The sequence below is a fragment of the Crotalus tigris genome, unplaced genomic scaffold, assembly GCF_016545835.1.
Source record: "Crotalus tigris isolate CLP2741 ecotype Arizona unplaced genomic scaffold, ASM1654583v1 scf7180000017545.3456711, whole genome shotgun sequence".
NCBI lineage: Eukaryota > Metazoa > Chordata > Lepidosauria > Squamata > Viperidae > Crotalus > Crotalus tigris.
In genome coordinates, this window is record NW_024096464.1 from 3,413,064 (window position 1) to 3,433,785 (window position 20,722).

Here is a 20,722-nt window from a genome sequence, read left to right on the forward strand (position 1 = left end):
CTAACCTAAGGACCACCCTGTCCTTGTGGAAAATGCATAGGTCGTTTCTGACTGACAGTGCGGCCAGTTCCGAAATTCGTCTGGCCGATGTGATGGCAATCAGGAACGCCACCTTTAGCGACAGGTGTCGCAAGGAAACGGTCGCCAATGGTTCAAATGGTGACCGAGTGAGTGCGTGAAGGACTCGCGGTAGTTCCCAGGACGGGTACCTGTGAATTACTGGAGGTCTGGTGTTATAGGCGCCCTTGATAAAGGCGCGGATCCTGGGGTGGTGAGCTAAGGGAACCGAATCCGTGCAGGTGAGGAGGGTGGACAAGGCCGCCACTTGCCTGCGGATGGTCGCGGGGGCGAGGCCTCTGTCTAGTCCCTCCAAGAGGTAATCTACTATCTGAGGGATGTAGAGTTTGTGTAAGTCAAACTGCCGTTCCCTGCACCAAAGGCAAAAATTTTTCCAAGTGGAGTCATAAATGCGGTTTGTTGCCGGACGGCGTGAAGCTTGAATTATGGTAATGGCCCCGGGAGAGAATAGTTCCTGTGCCATTATCTGGCGCTCAAGTGCCAGGCGGTCAGTTGTAACCATTGGGGTTCCGGGTGACTGATGGTTCCCTGGTGTAGGGACACTTGATGAGGGGGAATGTTCCATGGGGGCGACTGAGACAGGTTCATCAGGTCGGCGAACCACGGTCTCTGTGGCCAATATGGTGCTACTAGGATCACTTCTGCCCGCTCCTGAATCAGCTTTCGGATGACCGCCGGTATGAGTGGTAGTGGGGGAAAGGCATAAAGCAGACCCTGAGGCCACTGAGTTCTCAGAGCGTCCGTCCCCTCTGCTCGCGGGTTGAAGTAACGAGAGTAAAATCTGGGGAGCTGGGCATTGTCTGATGATGCGAACAGATCGAGGATCGGGTACCCGAACTTGCGGGAGATGTCTAGGAACAAGTTCGGGTGTAGCCCCCACTCCGAAGGGTCCACTGTGGTGCGGCTTAGGAAGTCCGCTTGCTGGTTGTTGACCCCCGATATGTGTTCCGCTTTTAGTGACTTCAGATTGGGCTCTACCCAGCTGAATAGGAGTCGTGACTCTGTCATGAGGGTTTTTGATCTGGTCCCCCCCTGCCGATTGATGTGCGCCTTGGCTGCTACGTTGTCTGTTAGGACTAGAACGTGGTGGCCTCTGATTCTGTCTTTGAATTGTTGCAAGGCTAGGTGGATAGCCCTGAGTTCTAGCCAGTTGATGTTGTTTCTCAGATCCGTGGCGGACCAACGTCCCTGTACAAACCGGGAGTCCAGATGGGCTCCCCAACCATACAGACTGGCGTCTGTAGTGATGGTAACTCTGACTGGTTCCTTAAAGGGTGACCCCTTGGTCACGGCCCGAGAGCACCACCAGCGTAGCGCCCTGCGGATTTGTGCCGTGACCCTGACTAGGTGGTTGGATGCGCTGGTGTTCTGCCGTTGGTACGGGAGCAGAAACCACTGTAGTTCCCGTAGGTGGAGCCTGGCCCAGGGTACAATGGCTATGGCCGATACCATCTTGCCCAATAATTGGGAAAGTGTTAGTATCGGAACTGAACGTTGCCTGTGAACCCAGCGAGCCAGTTCCCTGATGCCGGCCACCCGGTCTTGGGAGAGATAGACCATACAGTTGGTTGTGTCTATCATGGCCCCCAGATGCAGCAGCCTGGACGAGGGAACTGTCTGGCTCTTCTGAAAGTTTACTGAGAATCCGTGTAATTGGAGGACGCGAATGACGGTCCTTACGTCCGCCTGAGCTGTCTGTAGGGATGTTGCTTGGATTAGTATGTCGTCTAGGTAACATTGGACGCGTATTGGGATTTTTCTCAGTTTGGCGGCTACCGCTGCTAGTATCTTGGTAAATACCCTGGGTGCCGAAGATAGACCGAAGGGGAGAGCTCTGTATTGGAAGTGTTTTCCCCCGTAACAGAAACGTAGGAACCGGCGGTGGTTTGGGTGGATGGGGATGTGAAGGTAGGCTTCCGTGAGGTCTATCGATGCCAGGAAGTCTCCTTCTCTGATGCTTCCCAGGATGGACTGAAGGGATTGCATCTTGAATTTTTTGTATGTGATGTAGCGGTTGAGGTTTTTTAGGTCCAGGATTGCCCTCCATCCTCCTGAAGTCTTTGGAACCACAAAGAGGATGGAGTAAAATCCTCTGCCTCTGTATTCCGCTGGGACCGGTTCTATTGCTTGAATGTCCAACAGGTGTTGGATGGCCTCCTGCATGAGTTTGCGTTTGGTGGGGTTCCTGGAGACCGAGCAGTTGATGAGTCGGTCTGGGGGTGTGACCAGGAACTCCAGGGACAGCCCGGACTGGATGGTTTGTAGTACCCAGTTGTCCGTGGAGGTCTGCTCCCACTGGTGGAAGAAGTGAGCTAGTCTTCCTCCAATGGGTAGGTCTATGTAGGAGTCATTTTGTCTTCCGGTACGGACGACCCGTTCCACGAAAGGGTCGTCTCGACTGGTTTTGTTGTCTGGGCTGGAACCCCGGTCTGTCGTAGGGGCGGCCGTACGGTTTGTTCTGCCTGGGAGTGAATGGCTTGGGTGCCTGACTGATAGGCGTGGTTGTCGGTTGGACGAAAGGACTGCCTACGAAAGTAAGGTGTGGTACGTTTGTCTGACCTTTTGTTCAAGTGTGCCATGACCTTCCGCTTGTCTTTGTTCTCTACAAGATAGGGGTCCAAGGCCTCCCCAAACAGACCGTTGCTTGAGTAAGGGGCGGTCGCTAGCCGCCACTTAGCCTTGGTGTCAGCTTGCCAGTGTTTTAGCCATAGCATTCTCCTGGCAATTATGTTGGATGCTATGGATCTGGATGAAAAAATGGCCGATTGGAACGTTGCGTCTGCAGCGTATTCCGTGGCTGCTACCATCTTAGCCAGGTCCTGGTGTGTTCGTATGTCCTCCATAGGAACTATGGTTTGTAGTTGTTGCAACCAGATGAGGGTGGCCCGGACAAAAAAAGGAGACCAAGGTGGCTGCTTTGATGGCCCATGCCGCTGTCTGGTGGGTTTTGCGAAAGGCTTGTTCCCACTTTTTGTCATCTGCCTTAAGGGCCTCCACTAGGTCCCCAGCCATGGCTGTCTGGGAGACCAAGGGGGTCCAGGCTTCATCTACTTTAGGAATTTCTAAGGCCTCATTGAGGTCTGTGGCAGTGCTGTATAATTTTTTGTCCGTACCACTCACTGATGGGAAGGAAGCGGGAGAGTCCCATGGCTTCTTGATCCCTTTCAGGAAAATGGCGGGGCAAGGTATATGGTGTTGCGTTGTCACCTTTTCTACGAATACGGGTCTGGATGTGGTGGCCAGTGTCGCTTGCGGCTGAGAAAACTGATCCGTCCCCATGTCCGCAATGGCTGTGGCCTTGCGTAGTATCGTGAGGAAGCGGTTGGGATTAAATAATCCCCCTGAGGGGGGCTCAGGGGGAAGTTCCTCATCCTCTGACATAGAGATCCCAGGTTGATCCTCCTCTTGTGGTGAAGAATAACCACTCATGGAGGACTGGGCCGGGGAGACGGGTTCCTGAATGCCTGAGGACTCTGAGGGGAGTTCCGAGTGTGGCATGGCTGAGATGGAGGGCCCCTGGTCGTGGTGGGCGGAGCGCTGTGCTAGGGCTCGGTCCACCACTTTGGTTAATAGGGCCTCTAGCCGTCCATCTGCCCAGATGTCCCCTATGTCATTACCTTTGGGTGTGGTGACCGCAGGTGGAGAGTTGGACTCAGTGGTTGTGCCTGCCGCCGTGGTTGTTTGTTGGGCTGATGTAGATGGCGGGTCCAGTGGTTGCGGTGTTCCTGGAATGGACCACGCGCTCTGGGTTGATGTGGATGGACCCAATGGTAATTCCATCTCGGTGGCCGCCATTTGAACCAATTCCAATTGGGCCTGCCTCTGCGCTCTGGAGAACTCCTTCTCCAGGGCCTGGTGCCTACGGCTGGCTTGCTTTTCCGCCAACTTGGAGGGCCTCTTGAGCGAGTGTTTTGTCTTCGCTTTGCACTTGCCTGCCGCCTTCTGGTCAGAAGGTGTGTTGCAGCCGTAATTGGGAGGTGGAGGGGTCGTGCTCATGGATTGAGGCAACGAGGGTCCCTCCATTCCGCTTGAGCAGTCCCAGAAAAACTGAGAAGACGCTCAGGCAGGCAAGTATTGGCGGGAGCGAAATTGGAACAAGTACCAGGACTGTTCCCCTGATCACCCGACCACAACAAAAATATTCTCTCTGGGCTAAGGTCACGGTAGCTGAGGGAGGTACCGAAGGCACGTTTGGAACCACTCTTTGGGTTCCGCCCGGAGGCCTTAGGTGACCAGGCAACGTGCACCAGTAGAAAAAGGAAAAGGGAGGCAAAAAATATCAGTGGCGACCTCAAAAGGGTCTGTAGGCCTGACTTAATACACAGCAGGTATCAAATGGCGGTCACCTAGAGCGGAATTTATTCTTATTAATACTATTACTATTATACTAATAATAGGAACAACAATAATAGTAAAATAATAATAATAATAACAACAACAACAATAATGGTGATGATGATAATATTGTGTGTTCTGTCTTTAGGCCTGTTGGCCCTGCAGTCACTTAATTTTTAGCTTTAAAAAAAAAATTTTTTTTAATTATTATTATTATTATTTTTAAAATTTATGTATCTATTTTTATATGTGTGTATCGGGGGTGGAGCGCTGGTTGTGTGCTCCTATTCCGCCTCTATCAGTGATTCCAGATATGATGTAGAGCTTCCTTAAGCTTGGTTTGCCTTTCTCTGGCAAGAGATGGCAGCCACAGCTCGTTTCTCCCTGAAAAAGGGCTTTGCAGATCCCAGGAGGGTTCTCTAGCCTCCGTTTCTTGGTTGGCTTACTCCCTTCCTGTGCTTCGTTTCCCTCTGAAGATAAGCTCCGCAGCCTCCCAGAAGCTGCTTGTGCCCGGGGATTTAAATTTGGCGCGCTGTGACGTTTTAAGGTAATCCCAGCCAGGGATTGCCTTTGTTGTCTGAAAACGGCAACTAAAATGGCGCCCGCGGTTGCCCTGGGCTGCTAGGGAATCTCCGATGATCCGAATTCAAGTTTGAATCCGGACCTGGAGATTGTTATTTTTTCCCCCAATTTGAGGAAAAAATCCCTTGGAAGGTTGGGGAGAAAAGCTCAGCAAGTGGTCTCTGCTGATGCCTTTTTCCCCCCCTTTTCCACCTCCAGAGCCCTGGGGCTGACTGGGATCCGTGGGGAGTTTTCCCCCCCCACACCCCCTTTTTCAATTTTAATATAGGATCAGGGATGATCCCAAGGAAAACTTAGTGGTTGGGGAAAAGGTTCAGCAAGTAGTCTCTGCTGATGCCTTCTTCCCCCCCTTTCCACCCCCCAGAGCCCTGGGGCTGGCTGATATCTGTGGGGAAGATATCAGCCAATCCCCTTTTTAATTTTAGGTTTGAGATCAGGACTGATCCCCAGAAAATTTTGTGGTTACATTCCTATAGGTGGCAATTTTTTTTTTGGAAGGGGAAGCCAATTATCAAGGGATAATCAATCAATGGATTTCTTTGTCTAACCTGATAAGCTGAGAGCCACGCCAAAACGAGTCTTCTCCGAGCAGAGACCAAGTTAAGAAAGGACTCCACAGGAAGTGGGGGCGTGTCAAGCTTTGGCTACTTGGTCTCAAGAGCAGGCAGACAGAGAAAACCCATCCATGGATTATCCATCTCCTGTACTGGAGAAAGCCCTCCTCCGCGGCCTCGCCAAATGGCACTGCTTGGCCGACGGGACCTGAAGGAGGCCCAGCCTGTGGGATCTAACCGGACGAAGGGAACTATGAGGTAGTAGGCGGTCTCGCAAATAGCCTGGCCCTGAGCAATACTTATTTTAAAGCAATACTTATTTTAAAGCATTAAAGAATCAGACATGAATTGATAATATAATTACTCATCCATATGAAACAATCTACTCACTCAGGATATATGTTTGTGGAGCTCAATGTAATACAAGAAACCCCAACTCTCACCCCCCAAACTCCAGAAAGCAGAGGAAATACAGGTTGTGCTGCTATTTGAACCAGATAATGTGGCCTGAGTATACTAGACTAGAGCATTTATGGCATACTCAAAATCTGTATGGAAGAAGTGACAGAATTATTTCCAGTGAAGAAAACTATTCCAGTTGTTGCACTGCTTTTGTGCCCATTTTCTATATATAGTATTTGGATGGATCCAACACATAATCAGAGAACAAGATTTTCCTGTACTACAGTGGTTTTTTTCCACTGACTCTTCCTACATTCTAATCTGTTTAGAAATTATGCTCAAATTATCTTTAAAAGTTTCACTGTGCATGAGAAAAAAACAAAAAGAGTAGCCTAAAAGAAATCCACTGTCTGATATAGTAGATAAGCCAAATTGGGGCACAAAAGGGATGGGAAAGACAAACGGGTGAATTCAAGTGGGATTAATTATATCAGGTTTTCATTTTGCCCCGTTGATTGACATAAAGCTGAAATTCCTTGCATTCTTCTCTCCAGAAACTGTTAAAATTATCAAAAAGTGAAACATCTGCGTTTTCTGTCTGATGGACTGCCTAATTCAGCACCATTCCTGTGTCACCATTCATTCTTATCATATCCATTCAAGACTTCAGCTTGATGTAAAAAAAAAAGTTTGCACTGTTTTAATATGCTGCTGTTGCTGCATAGTTTCTTTTAAATATCAGGATAATCATTTTGAAAAGTTTTATACAAGTATTTGGCTTTTGGGTAAACTATCTGTACTTGTCTAATATATAAGAAAAAAAAATTCCTGGCAACATCAATTGTGTTATCTGTCCTAAGAGACTCCTAGAATAGATCTTTTTCATTCATAGCATCTGTCAGGACTCCAGATAATTTCTCCTCATACTAGAAATCCTCCTTTTTCCCCTGTTTCTTTTTTCAAAACACTGGAGAGGGAACAATGGAATACTTAGGTGATGTCCTTTGGTGATAGCAAGAAGAATCCCCTAGTAGTTGAAGCTTCATGATTTTAATATGTTAACTAGAACAAAGGTACACACAACCTGAAATCCCAAGATTACATATTCCCAAAGCCATAGGCTTAGTGTTTAGTGCTCTTCCACACTTAAGCAGTAATAATAACTGAATTTAATTTTATGCAAATTACAATTTTACTTTAGTCCCACCTGTTACATTCTGTTTACCCTGCTTGGTTATTTAAGTCTGGCTTTGATGTACCAACAGCAACTCTCAGGCTGGAAAGAATTATGCACACTTACATTAGACAACCTCATCTTCTGTAATGAACCTGAGGCTCTATTATTACTCTAATTTGATTGGCAATATAAGAGGTATCAAGATCCCCAATCCAGCCTGGATTTTCACTGCATTGGTTTAATCCAGTTCAAAAGGAAGATTTCATACAGAAAGTGAGAAAGTGGCTTGACACTCAAGTACTTGAGGATCAGTTTTGACCCACCCACCGCAAATCTCTCAGGAAAATATGCTTGTAATTCCCCATTCCCATGAAGTAAAGGTAGGATGGAAGGTCAAAGAGACCCCTTCTCATTGGGTGCACCTACATTTGTAACAGTCCTCCTCATCTTCTCCCCCCCCCCCATTATTCAATCTGATCCAATTCTACTTAGTTTTCAACAACTTACAGAAAACAATTTTGGGAGAACCCTAGAAGAATATGTTGGTGCCATTAGACTGAACAATGCATGATATTTCCTTTAATTTTTTACAATGGATCTTTTAATTTTTTCTATGTATATTGTTTTGATTGCAGCAGAGTACAAATTCAGTAAATATGTATTTTAAAAAAGCATTTTCTCAAAGCCCCTCCCCCTTATATATATACACAGACACATCTGTACCTTTTTCAGCATTTAATGGGGCAGTAGAATCCAAAAATACCTGATTCATCTTAAAGTTGGATTCTGACATCTCATAATTCAAAATATTTTTATTTTATTTAGATTTAGAACAGAAAAAAGTGCCGCTTTTTTTATTAAGTAGGGAGTCTGGAGATACAACATACAACTTTTCATCAGCTTGTTCATTAATTAGTCATTTTTTTCCATACTCAGACTGTTCATATCCATGGAAAACAATAACAAGCAATGTTATAATTTTTTGGCATTTTGGAATACTTTCACAATTTCTAGTTCAATTACAAGTACAAATATTCCATAAATCCAGATTTCCAAGCCTAAACTATGGCAATTCTGCTAACTTTATCTGCTCCGTTGCCCTCTCTCCTTTATAAAACAAAAACCTGGAAGCAATTTCTTAAGAAGATGGAGTTAGTGAAGCAGATATTGGCCTCACTTTATCACCATAAAAAAGGTTACAATGAATTATTCAAATAATGTTTTGTTATTCAGATAGGAGCATAAAGCACTGCTTCAGGAGAATACTGACAGCTTTATTGGCAGAACCTAATCAGCAGGATAAAGGGTATTCGACAGGATAAACCCCTTTCACTTTCAATGTGCTAACAAACTAATGGGGGGAAAAAACAAAACCACCATACTTTTCAAACAAACCACTTGGGAAGGAATAGAGACAAAATTTATGAGTTAAACATCATTAAATCCACAGTTTTACACTGAAGAGGAAACAAAGTAAGAGTTTTAAAGGACATAGATCTTCCTCAACAAAGATGGAAGGAAAATATTGGCTGTGACCCAGCTGGGAAAAAGACATATTAAAGTACTAATTGAAAAGGCTTTGTTGAATCCATGTGGCAAGAAGAAAGTGACAAATCAGCAGCTGCCTTTCAATGACCTGAGAATTTTTTGAAATAGCTTTTAAACTTAAAAAAAAAAAAGATATAGTGCAGGGAGCAATTTGCTTGTAAAGTCAAGTACATTAAAAGCTGTATTTGGTTTTAATTTGATAGACAAGCTTGTGCAGTCTATATAGGCCAACATCCATGTGTTTTACTCCTCAGCTCAACTGTTCCTAATTAAGCCCTTCAGATATCACCATTTGGGGTCCAGGCTTAGATTCTATACATGCTCTCAAGTGTTGAAAGGGAACTGCCATTACCTTACATAATAGCATGGCTTAAATTGGTATGCAGTAAAACTTTAGGTAATAAGTCTTTTGGGCAGACTTAAATAGAAACCCCAAATTTCTGCTGCTTTTGGAATTTTTGACTCTAAAGGATTTATTGCATGCATTGGATTCAATCTGCCACATTTTAACTATGGCTACACATCTGGTCATAAAAGGGGCTAAAAGGTACCGCTAGACGGGATACTTTTTCCTTCCTCCTTACAACACATCAAACATTCTTACAATGACAGATGTTTGTGCAGCCTTCTAGCTTTCATTCAGTGAAATGCACTGCCACTGAATTCTTGAAATCTCTGCCTGCCTTCTCAGTAGCAACTTCAGCTCATGAAAGCTCTACAAACTTGGATTAGACATTAGAATTAACACACAAATGCATATCCAGCTGTGGAGTTAGATAAGCAGAAGTCACTTTTATCAACTTCAGTCCTAAAGTATATTTTTAAGGGGCTGGCAGGGAGAAAGGACTAAGAACTGAAACTTAATATAGGTGGGCCAGTTCTATCCATTAGAGAAGAGTTGCATTAACTCAGGAGCCAAAAAAGCAGGACAGTCTGGAAGCACCTTTTCTGACTAACACATTTTATTAAAAGGCACAATGCTCACTTCATCATATGCTATTCTATCCAAATTTCTTTAAAACAAAATTTGAACTAAATAGAATTTATTTCAAAGTATGCACAAGACTGCTAGCTATAAAACTAGATTACATTGCTCTTTAAAACAAACTTTAGGGGAGAGAAGCATTTAAATTTAACAAATTCTTCTATTGTAAATTAAAACACAGACTTCTCTCCACCAAGCCTGAATCTAAAGCATCACAGTGATTGGGGAAAGGTTAATTTTTAAACCAACATTTATTTAATCCTCATTTGGAAAATAAAACAAAGTCCTAGTGATTTGTTTAGACTGCATGGTAATTCTTTGTTCCATGATAATTTAACAAGAGAATGCTAAATTTTAACCCAGCCATATGTTCACTTATAACAGCTCTTTGGTCGCACAAATTTATCCCTGGGATTAAAACCACAATATTAAAAACCAGGGCTGAAAAACCCACACAGCCACATTTTCCTTCCTATAACAACTATCCAACTTGCTCTACAAGAGCCGCTTTTCATAACGGTAAAAAGCCATCCTTCAAACACCGGGGCTCTGAAGAGGACCGTGTAGTTTGAAAGAAAACAAAATGTGTAAATTATTTCTCCATTAGAACCAAGTAGGTATCTACATGGAGAGGAAGGTTTTTTTTTTCTTTTAAGTTTCTTAACAAGCTTTTTTAAAAGAAAAAAGAAGAAGCAGAAGCAGCTTCTAAGCCCCTATTTAAACTGCAGAACGCCTGTCAAGAAGGGAGTAAAAGCAGATCCAGGGGTTAGCGCGAAGACAGTTAAATCAGAAAACTGTGTTTGAAGCACCCCCCTCCTCCTCCTCCTGTACCTAAAGGGGACAAGAGGATGGGCGGAGGAGTTACACTCACCCGGGGCCCCGTAGTTCTGTGGAGATGGACCTGGGGGAGCAGCAGTAGCGAAAGCAAACGGGCAGTCACCAAGCCCCCAAATCTGGCAGGCATGGTCTCTCGGGAAGCAGGAAGGGACAGCTCAGCCTCAAGACAATCCACTGCACGACAGCGGATCGAGGAGTTAATTCTAAGGGGCTTCGACTTGCTTCTGCCTCTTCTTTTTTTTTAAGCTACGATCCGAAGAAAGCCGAGTGTCGGCGCTTTATCCCCCTGCCATACACTCTGCGCGCAGACGAGAGCGAGGACGCTCTGCCCCTCCAATCGCAACAGGTTAAATGCTTCAGCCTGAGCCATTGGGAGGCAGGGTTCCCATTATAAACCCCACAGCCGGCGCAGGGCGGGGCCAATTTAGGCCGGGCTGGATGACTGACAGGCCGAGGGCTCTTTCCCAGCCTCCCCGGGCTTTTTACTCCCTCTCCCTCCCCCCCCTCCCCCGCGGCATAACCCGTGGAAGCAGAGGGCTTGGTCATTTCTTTTCCTCAGTGCCCGCGCCTCCGATGGTACCTCTCATAAGAGGCGCCCTTCCAAGAAAGCCTCAAGAACCTGTTTCTGTTCTTGCTGAGCAGCGCCTGTTTTCTTCTTTTTTCCAGTTTTATCCTAAACACCAGAATAACTCACTCCATTTTCTGGTTTTTCATGACCGGCTGAGCTTCAGACTATTTTCACACGTGCTGATTTTCCTAAGCTAAAGTATGACTGGGGGAAGCCACCTTCTCCACCAATACAAACCACAACCGGGCCAAAGACCGTTGACTGAGATCTAGGCTACTGGTTGCCCACCCCTCTTGCAGCAGGAATGGGCAATTAATAGCCTATGCACAAATTTTTAAAAGTTGTGACAAAAAGCGTTCTGTTCTGCTCTGGAAGCATATTAGTGAGACAGGTGGGGAGAAGGAGGAGGACCTGCCTCTCCTGGTTTGGCCCTTATTAATTGCTGGTTTTAGCATTTTCCCACCAGTCACTAGTGACCTCGGACAGATACCCCTGAAGCAGTGGTTCTCAACCTGTGGGTCGGGACCCCATTTGGGGTCGAACGACCATTTCACGGGGGTCGCCAAACAAGGCTGTCCGCCATTTTTTTCCCCTTTTCTTTGGCCATGCCCCTGGCACCCAGTGATGTATAAGTGGTTGGGGGTCACCACAACATGGGGAACTGTATTATGGGGTCACGGCATTAGAAAGGTTGAGAACCACTGCCCTGAAGGAAACATAATGTTTGAGAAGCCTGCTTTGCATGTAAAAGTAGTACATACTAAACAAAGAATCCTAAGTGTGCATCAATGCACACTTAGTTGGTAGGATACAGGCAACATCCCTAGTGTAGAGAGTAGAGAATCCAGCTTGCATTGAATAGGGTGAGTTCGCTGGCAGTAAAACTGGGCTTCAGAAGTTCTTGTGACATATTGTCCTTGTTTGTTGGGAAAGCTGCATCTGACACCCATATGACTTAAGGCTGATAACCAAGTCTAGTCCTTCTCTATTTTACTTATGTGAAAGCCTCAGCTGGTCAAAGCCATGAAGAGTGGCAAAGCTCACTATGACCAGGCTAAATGAAAGACCCCAAACTGGAAAATAATAGGAGGGAATGGTAAAAGACATGAATTGATAAATAAAATAAAATAAGTATGTTTCTGGGACTGCATGTGGAACAGATCATTATTTTAGTAGTGTCAAGAGTGTATCTTGGGGGGGGGGGAATGAATATAAAAAGGAATAAAGTGAAACATCTAGAATTAAAGGATGACTGTAGGAAATCTATCCTTGTAAAGAGGACAGGAATACAGGAATTGCAATAGTAATGGATTTGGGGGGGATTTGTTTATTTATTTATCCCATGTAAGTGCCACAAGAACCCAAAACAACAACAAAACAGCTCACAGTATAATAAGCAATAAAATCATTAAAAAATCACATAAAAATCACAAAACAAAATAGGGTGGATCTGATTGCTCTATTCCAACTAGGGACGCCATCTACCTTAAACCCAGGTCTGGGAGAAGCATCTTATGGAATATCAACAGGGTAGGAGCCACACAGATCTCAGGGGGGAGCTTCATTCCAGAGGATAAGCGCTATGATAGAAAAGGCATGCTTCCTGGGTCCCCAATAGATGGCACTGTTTAGTTGAAGGAATTCAAAGTGTGCCAACTCTGCTGGCATGTAGAAGAAAAATTACTGTTAGCAAAACTTTTTGCTAAAAGGTATAACTTTGAGAAAAAATAGTATAGCAGCATATCTTGTTTGCACGTTCTGTTTCCTTCAAATTGAACATAATCATAAATAACATAATCGTAATTCATCTACCTGCTCTCCTGCATCAGTGGTTAGAGCATAAACGTCAACGATTATCTGATTAAAAGGTTAATATGAAGTCTAATTGATAGTATTTAGTCATTGATTGCATTGTAGCAAGCACTGTTCTTGTTAATCCCTTCCTGACTATGAAAGCCACATCATTCTTCTTTGGGGGTTTGTTTTTGTTTTTGTTTTCTTGTATGTGTGTTTGTGTGTGTTCTGAGTAGTAAACACTGCTATTATCTGATAAAGTGTCCGTCTCATTTTTTCAAGGCTAGGATGTTAATGTGTAGTCAATTCACTTCATCTCTCTTTGTGTTGAGTTTTCCCAGGCTTGTTATGTTCCATCTTTCCACTGTAATTCTATCTTTGCAGTTGTGTGCTTTATTTTTTCTTGTGGCAACATTAGACATCTTTCAATCTTTAATACAGCCAAGTTGTAATTAACATTAGTACTCCAAAAAGGTCCTCCATTCTTCCTCAATAGCATATTGAATGCCATCCAACTTGAGGGTCTATTGTCCAGCACTATATCATCAATCACATTATATTGCCTATCCATATGGATTTTTGGTAAAATACAGGAATAATTTACCACTGCCTCCTCCTGCACAGTATGAAATGATGCCTTTGCCACTGTCACTAAAATGATATTTTCTATCCAGCATCTTCCTATATTATTGCTTCCCAAAATAGATTCCTGCTTGCTTTGGCTGAGCAGCTGGGATGACCTTCACACTTTTGATAACCCCATTGGGATTATTTACTTTACCATACACTCTTGGCATTCTTCATTTATTCCTTTCACAAACCCCCACTGTGCCACTAACAGGCAACCCAGCAGGACTTGAGGAGGACTTAAACCTTTACTGAGTTGGAAAACTGTCCTCAATTAGAAAACAAGTTAATATTTTGATATTCTATGCTTCTCCTGTTACTGCATTTTGAAATCCACAGATTTGGAGTCAGGTTAGTCATCTTGCCTACTTAATCTCCAAATGGAAATCAAATGCTGGAAAATATACAAGTTGATGTGCATTCCTCTTGAAGGAGAGGCATTTACACAATTCTTATTTCTGACATTAGCTCAGCAATCACTTTCACTATTGGATTGTTCGTAATAACATGAGAGCACCAGGGGTGTCTTCAAGACCATGAAGTTTCCATGCATCAAGTAGGTCACCAAGTGTTCACAGTGTTATAAGACATCTTTCTACTCTAATAGTGGAGATACTCAACTCAAGATTTACATGGAGCTATCCAAGGTTCTGTTTCCTTTGCTTTTGCCTTTTCTCTTCACTGAAGGCCTCCTTATGATCTTTCCTGACTTCCTTTGTGAACCTTCAGTAGCCAAAAAAACATAGGATTCCCTACATTCAGCCTCAATTCCTGGTGACAACATGGACATGTCCATGTTTTTTTATTAGCAACAGTGTACAAGTGGTTTGTCTTCTAGGATGCTTTCCAACATTTTCGTCTAGCTTACAGTTTGGAAATCTTTGGTGGGCTCCCATCCAAGCAGTCCAACTCTCCTTAGCTGCTGAGCCCAGGGAGGTTGACCAGATGCTATCACATGGTGAGAACTCCAAGTAGTTGTAGATCATGCCAGTAAGAACAGCATGCTCTCTTTTCATACTTTAGTTAAAGAATAAATGAGTAATTTGAAAACTTGCATTGGTTGACATTATAGATGGGACTGAAGTGACCTAATTATACCAGCTGAGAAAATATATATATTCTTGAATATATGGTTTTGACTCCCTGAGTCCATCCTGTGATTGGAGGTGTTGGAGTAATTATAGGAAAGAATGTAACTTCTAGAAAAGTGTTTGCTAGGTATGAATTGTTTAAAAACAGAATGTGCTCATTCTTCAACGGAAATATTAATTTATGAAACGTGGTCAAATAATACTAACAAATACAAATATAAGTAAATAAAAGTATAACATGGATTAATCCACATACTCCATGGCAGCAGCAGAATAAGAATATCCATATGGTAAATGAAATATAGATTTTACATTTTATGGAAAAAAACTAATTCCTGAGTAATTATTCCTGAGTAAATATTCAACCCATTTTGCAAACAAACTAAGACTTGAATGAAACTCCAGAGTTTCCATAAAACAGATCTTTGAATCAAATATTGTAGTTGAAACTAGTGTGAACAAAGGGTGAAAAAAATCTTCATGGCATAAGAATATCTTTACAACTTTTAAAATGAATATGCAAGGTTTTTTTTAAAAAAACACTAAAACTAATTGCATCCTTAGGTTTAGGGTTAAATTTAAAATATTTCAATAAATTTATCAGTTTCCCTTTTGTCACTGCCACTAACATAATGCCAAGTAAAATTACTCATCAAGTAAACTTTTATAATCAGCTTTCTGCAGTATCGCCCTGTGGTATATATTAACCTTTATCTTTTGGTTGATCGATATCATCCCCAAAAATGTAACAGAATACTTGTGTTTGCACATGGGTATTGTCAAAGGAATTGATGTGTTGCATTCCTTTCCTTAAACCCTTCATTTACAAAATTATTTCCAAAAGATGGAGGTGGGCAGTTTGGAAATTAGAAGACATATGGGGAAAGCAGGATAAAGTTGCACTGAAGAAAAGGAGAGCGGAAGAACCTATAACCTCTCCTACTTACTCCAGTGTCAACAAATATGCAACCAATTAATATAATCACAGACTAATTATGGCATGTAGAGAAATAGAGTTTCAAGGGTTTCAAGAAGGTTGTAAAAAAAAATAGAAGGACTTTCCCATTCCACATTGCAGAGGTTGCATCCATGTTCTTATAATTGGAGATAGATGCCCACCTGTTTTGCAGGTGTGGTCTTTCATAGGGAAGTCAGGCAGAAACAGTTGAAAAGGAGAGAACAAAAAGGGTCATTCTCAAACTCTAACCAAGTTGTGTGGGTTGCTTTACAGTTATTTCCCAACAAAATAACACTTCCTAACAAAAGGTAAAACTAGCGGTGGCTTATAGCACAAACATGAAATCAATTTAGATAGAAAATAGCCTCCTTACTAAAATGGCACTGACTCTCAAGAAAGTATGCCTTAAACCCAAATCAAAGCCTTCTATAGTCCCTAAATTAAAAGCCCCCAATATATTTGAGTAGTGTTAACTACATCACAAGTCTGAACAAAACCTCTCTGGATCTTTTAAAGGTTTAACAGATTTCTGCTGCTGTTCTTATGCCCTGTTCTTTTTAAAAAGACTTTCTCCTTTCATAGTCACTTTCCACACTTGCCACTCCTCCTCCCTCCAAGTGATTACTATCTACAAACTCCTGACCTTCTGAATGGTTTCCCAGTGCCAACACTAATCACATTTTAAGGAGCAAGTCAGCAGTGAAGGAACTAAAATTCATGTGAAAAAGTTCCAAGGATGGCCTTGGTGGCTCACACCTGCACTTCCTATTCATTGGCACTGTTTACATATTGTCACCCACAATTAATTCTTTCCCTGGACACTTGGCTGATTGCCCTCCCCTTGCACAGGGACCCCTTCTGAGCCGTTGTGGCTGTTCAATTGAGCATGGGGCACCATGATTGAATTAGGTTTTGCGGCAGCCCCCTTTCTCCTTTTCTCTCTCTCCTTTCACTAAGGATGCCTATTGGAAAGTGATGGGCACTGAAGACCAAAGGTAATTATAGCCACAACATGTGTGAGGATTGTATTTTGAAGTGTGAACCGGGACCACAAGGGGAGGAAGTGGCAATATATTTCTTGAACTAGGGCCTTTTCATTTAAATTGGAGGAGTAGAAGAAGAAAGCAACAGAACAAGATCTGATAAAGAAAAGCAGCGTAAAACAGAGAGCAAGAGGCACATGTATATGCCAGTTGTGATAAATGACGTTTTTCTCCTTATGACTGGGATTTTTAAAAGTGATGTATTGGATGATTTTATTTCATGCTGCTCAGTCCAAAGATTTGAAGAATGGCTAAACCTTTAAGTGCTGAACCCTAGCACTTAATCAGCAAAGAACATTAGCAAACATACCAGAGTTTTGTGCGCTGGGCAATGTTATAAATATCACTAATTACTTAATTCAAGGAAGATGTATTGTATTGTATTGTACTGTATTTTGATTTTATTATATTATAGTGATTTATTATACTATACTATCTGAATACTCATGAAGAAAGAAAAAAACAATCATTAAGGTGAACTGATTGTAAAGCACGGCAAGTTAGTTAAAAGTTACTGTGAGAGTAATCTACTTTCTGTTCAGGCCTGCATAAATGGCTAAAATAGCTGGCTTCTTTAATAAACAATAGAGAGATGCTACATTCCCCATGAATTTCAGTGTGTATCTTCAGTGTGTATCTGGATAATTTTCGGAGCAGCCTTAATATATTTGTTACAGACACTTTTAAACTATTCCACTTCAAAAACAAAAAAACTGAGAAAGAGATTCTTGGACATTTGATTTATTTATTTATAAATAAAATTTATTGATATCCATTTTACACTAAAACTCTCGTATCAGTTTGTTTGTAATCTTCAATTACACTCCAATGGGTGAAAAAGTATATTACAGGGCAACAATCATTGAACTAAGGTACCTCAAATAGGCTAACCTGCAGAATGTCAGGGATGCATTACTCCTGTAAGAGTCACTTCAGCACTGCCATTTGCAAGTCGCTCAGATAAGTCTCCCCCATCTGTGCTACTTCCCCAGCCCCTCTGCCCTTGTGCCACCCTGGCCACTCATAAAACCCCTTATATCCTTACCAAACTGTGCCACCCTTCACATGCCCTCCCTAACCAGCACAGCACTTCTCATGTATCCCAGCACTCCCTTCCTGACCTTTTCCCCTTTCCAACCTGTACAGCATCTCTCATGCACTCCCACACAATGTGTACCCCCGCACACCATCACTGACCTACTTATAGTAGTATGGTGCAAGATGTAGATAGGAACAGCATACACTGGAACATCTGCACAGTGTATGGATTAGATCCCCTGAAATCCACATGAGAGATTCTACAATAGGTCATGAAAAATAGCAAGGTTAAGTTCCTGCGGGACTTTTAGATCCAGACAGACAGGCAAGTGCCGGCAAATAAAGCCAGACATTGTGGTAATAGACAAGGACCAAGGTACAAGTACAGATTAGGTGAAACCTGACTCAAAAACAGTAAATGTGAGAGGGACCTTAGAGTCCTAGTGGATGATCACTTAAATATGAGCCAGCAGTGTGCAGCAGAGCCAAAAAAGCTAATACAATCCTTAGTTGTATAAACAAAGGCATAGAATCAAAATCACGTGAAGTATTAGTACTGTTTTATAAAGCCTTAGTAAGGCCACACCTGGAATATTGCATCCAGTTTTGGTCACCACATTACAAAAAAGATGTTGAGACTTTGGAAAAAGTACAAAGAGGAGCAACTAAGATGAATAAAGGCCTGGACACTAAAACATATGAAGAAAGGTTGCAGGATTTGGGTTTGACTAGTCTAGAGAAAAGAAGGACTGGGGGGGACATGATAGCAGTATTCCAGTATTTGAGAAGTTGCCACAAAGAGGAGGGGAGTCAACTTATTTTCCAAAGCATCAGAAGACAAGGCAAGAAACAATGGATGGCAACGACTCAAACAGAAAAGGAACCTGGAATTAAGGAGAAACATCCTAACAGTGAGGACAATAACCAGTGGAGCAGCTTGCCTTCAGAAGTTGTGGGTGCTTCATCACTGGAGGTTTTTAAGAAGAGACTGGGCGGTCACTTGTCTGAAATGGTATAGGGTCTCCTGCTTGAGCAGGGGTTGGACTAGAAGGCCTCCAAGGTCCCTTCCAGCTCTATTCTGATTGAAAGACCACGATACAGCAGGCGGTGATAGATGTAGCAGTGCCAAGTGGCAACATCAGGAAGAAGCAATATGAGGAACTGGAGAAGTACCAAGACCCGAAGGAGAAACTAAAAACCATGCAAAAAGTAAAGGCCAAAGTAGTTCCAGTGCTGATAGGAGCACTCAAGGCTGTGATTTCTAAACAACAGATCCCAAGAACAACAGGTCCCAGGAATAACATTAAAGCTCTCTGTCCAGAAGAATGCAGTGCTAGGAACAATTAAAACACTGCACAGAAGCCTCAAACTCCCAAGCCTCTGGCAGATGATCTGAGATTGAGTAAGGCACAACCTCACTTAGGGGTGAGTAGGCATTTTTTTAAATAGATATATGTCATAATGTCCCAAACTTATATTCCGAGAAGTAATCAAGATATTAATTTGACTTTGACCCAGGGTTTAATGTTTTTGAATTACATACCTATTACAGTACATAGAAACTGTTGTTTTGCTTTCACCTTTCTTTTTTCTGTTTAAATAACTAAAGGCAAACAAAGTAGTTCTATTGCAAAAATAGACTACGGCTAACTTAATTATTTCTGTGCCAATGGCATCCATGCACAGAGAAGAAGCTTGCATTTTTCAAGCAATGCCTATCACCAGAGAAGTAGCATTGGATCACTGCCTTATTTTCATTTTCAAGGAATGCCTGCCCTGTATACCATTGGGGGCAGCCCTGTCACCAGAAAGTATGTTTTACTTGGCTAGGCTCCCAGTTCCTGTAATCCTGCTGTGGTGGCATAAATGGCGTGGGATCCAAATAAAGAGTAGCTGTCAAATCACCAAAAGCAGCTTGAACAGCAAAGGAGGTTTTTCCACAGATTTCTTTCTTTCTTTCTTTCTTTCTTTCTTTTTCTTTCTTTCTTTCTTTCTTTCTTTCTTTCTTTCTTTCTCCTTCCTTCCTTCCTTCCTTCCTTCCTTCCTTCCTTCCTTCCTTCCTTCCTTAGAAAAGGAAGTGTGACTATGTGAACAATGAAAAGGAAGATGAGACACTTAATAACTGGCATCACATAAGCACTAATTGGCTTATTGTTCTTGTGCTCAGTGATTGGTTAGAAAATTAAAGTGCTGATTGGCTGTTGATTTTCTGGGAGCTATAGAGACTCAGAAGCATGTGAACAATCTGTTCACAGCACTGCAAGTTTCATACAAGTCTCAGATCAATCCTGACATTAAATTTAAATTAGAATTTGATTAGCTGAGAGACAGAAATGTGGGGTATTTGGTGCTAGATTATATACAGAATTATGTTTAGAATCATACAGAACACTTATGTAAGCTCAGATATATGAATTGCAGGAACAGTCCTTCCCCAGTTTTAAATGTTCAAGCTCCTGCTGTCCACAGCTAGTATTCTACTAACCAGCATGTTGGGAGTCATAGATCAATGCTTCTACTGAATATCCCTTGGAAGAAAGCTAACCAACTTTATACAGTACCCAAAGAAGTCTTACTGGTGGAAATCATAAATATCTGTAACCGGTCTCAAAAAGCCAAAGAGTAAGACATACGAATGTTGCAATTAATGTTAAAGTCAGTCTCCTTCTGTACATATACAAAATTATTTGTTTTTCTATATCTGTGCAGAATAGCCATGTTCCTCCAGTCTTACTTTTGGCTGTTGGAGAAGTGAAAATGATGAAAGACTTTTGCCTCTTTCCTCGTGATCTCATTCAAAATATACATAAATCCTACCACCTGTAAATATTCAAGTCATTTTTTTTTTACCTTAGTGGGGACATTTCACATCCAGAAGGATACATGAGTTTACAAATCTGTAACTTCCCATACATATTCCTTCACGCTTGACTTGGTCGCTCAACAGCGAGACGCTGGTGAAGCGGGCACAGTAGCGCTTGCATTTTCTGGGTCGCATGAGAAAAGCACATCTTCCTTCTTCCCCTGTCCTTACCACTTTCTACAGAGGGACGATCGAGAGCATCCTGTCATACAGCATCACAGGCTGGTATGGAAGCGTCACTG

At 42.6% G+C, this 20,722-nt stretch overlaps 1 protein-coding gene across 3 annotated transcripts in view; it reads right to left on the reverse strand.

The window, feature by feature from the left end:
- SMOC1 (SPARC related modular calcium binding 1) overlaps positions 1 to 10,960 on the reverse strand; it is a 77,142-nt gene extending 66,182 nt beyond the window's left edge. For all 3 annotated transcript variants that reach the window (XM_039334499.1, XM_039334491.1, XM_039334482.1), the window contains exon 1: positions 10,533 to 10,960. In XM_039334499.1, coding sequence (XP_039190433.1) covers positions 10,533 to 10,625 — 93 coding nt within the window. In that variant the 5' untranslated portion in view covers positions 10,626 to 10,960. The remainder of the gene's footprint in view (positions 1 to 10,532) is intronic.
- Positions 10,961 to 20,722: the final 9,762 nt, after the last annotated feature.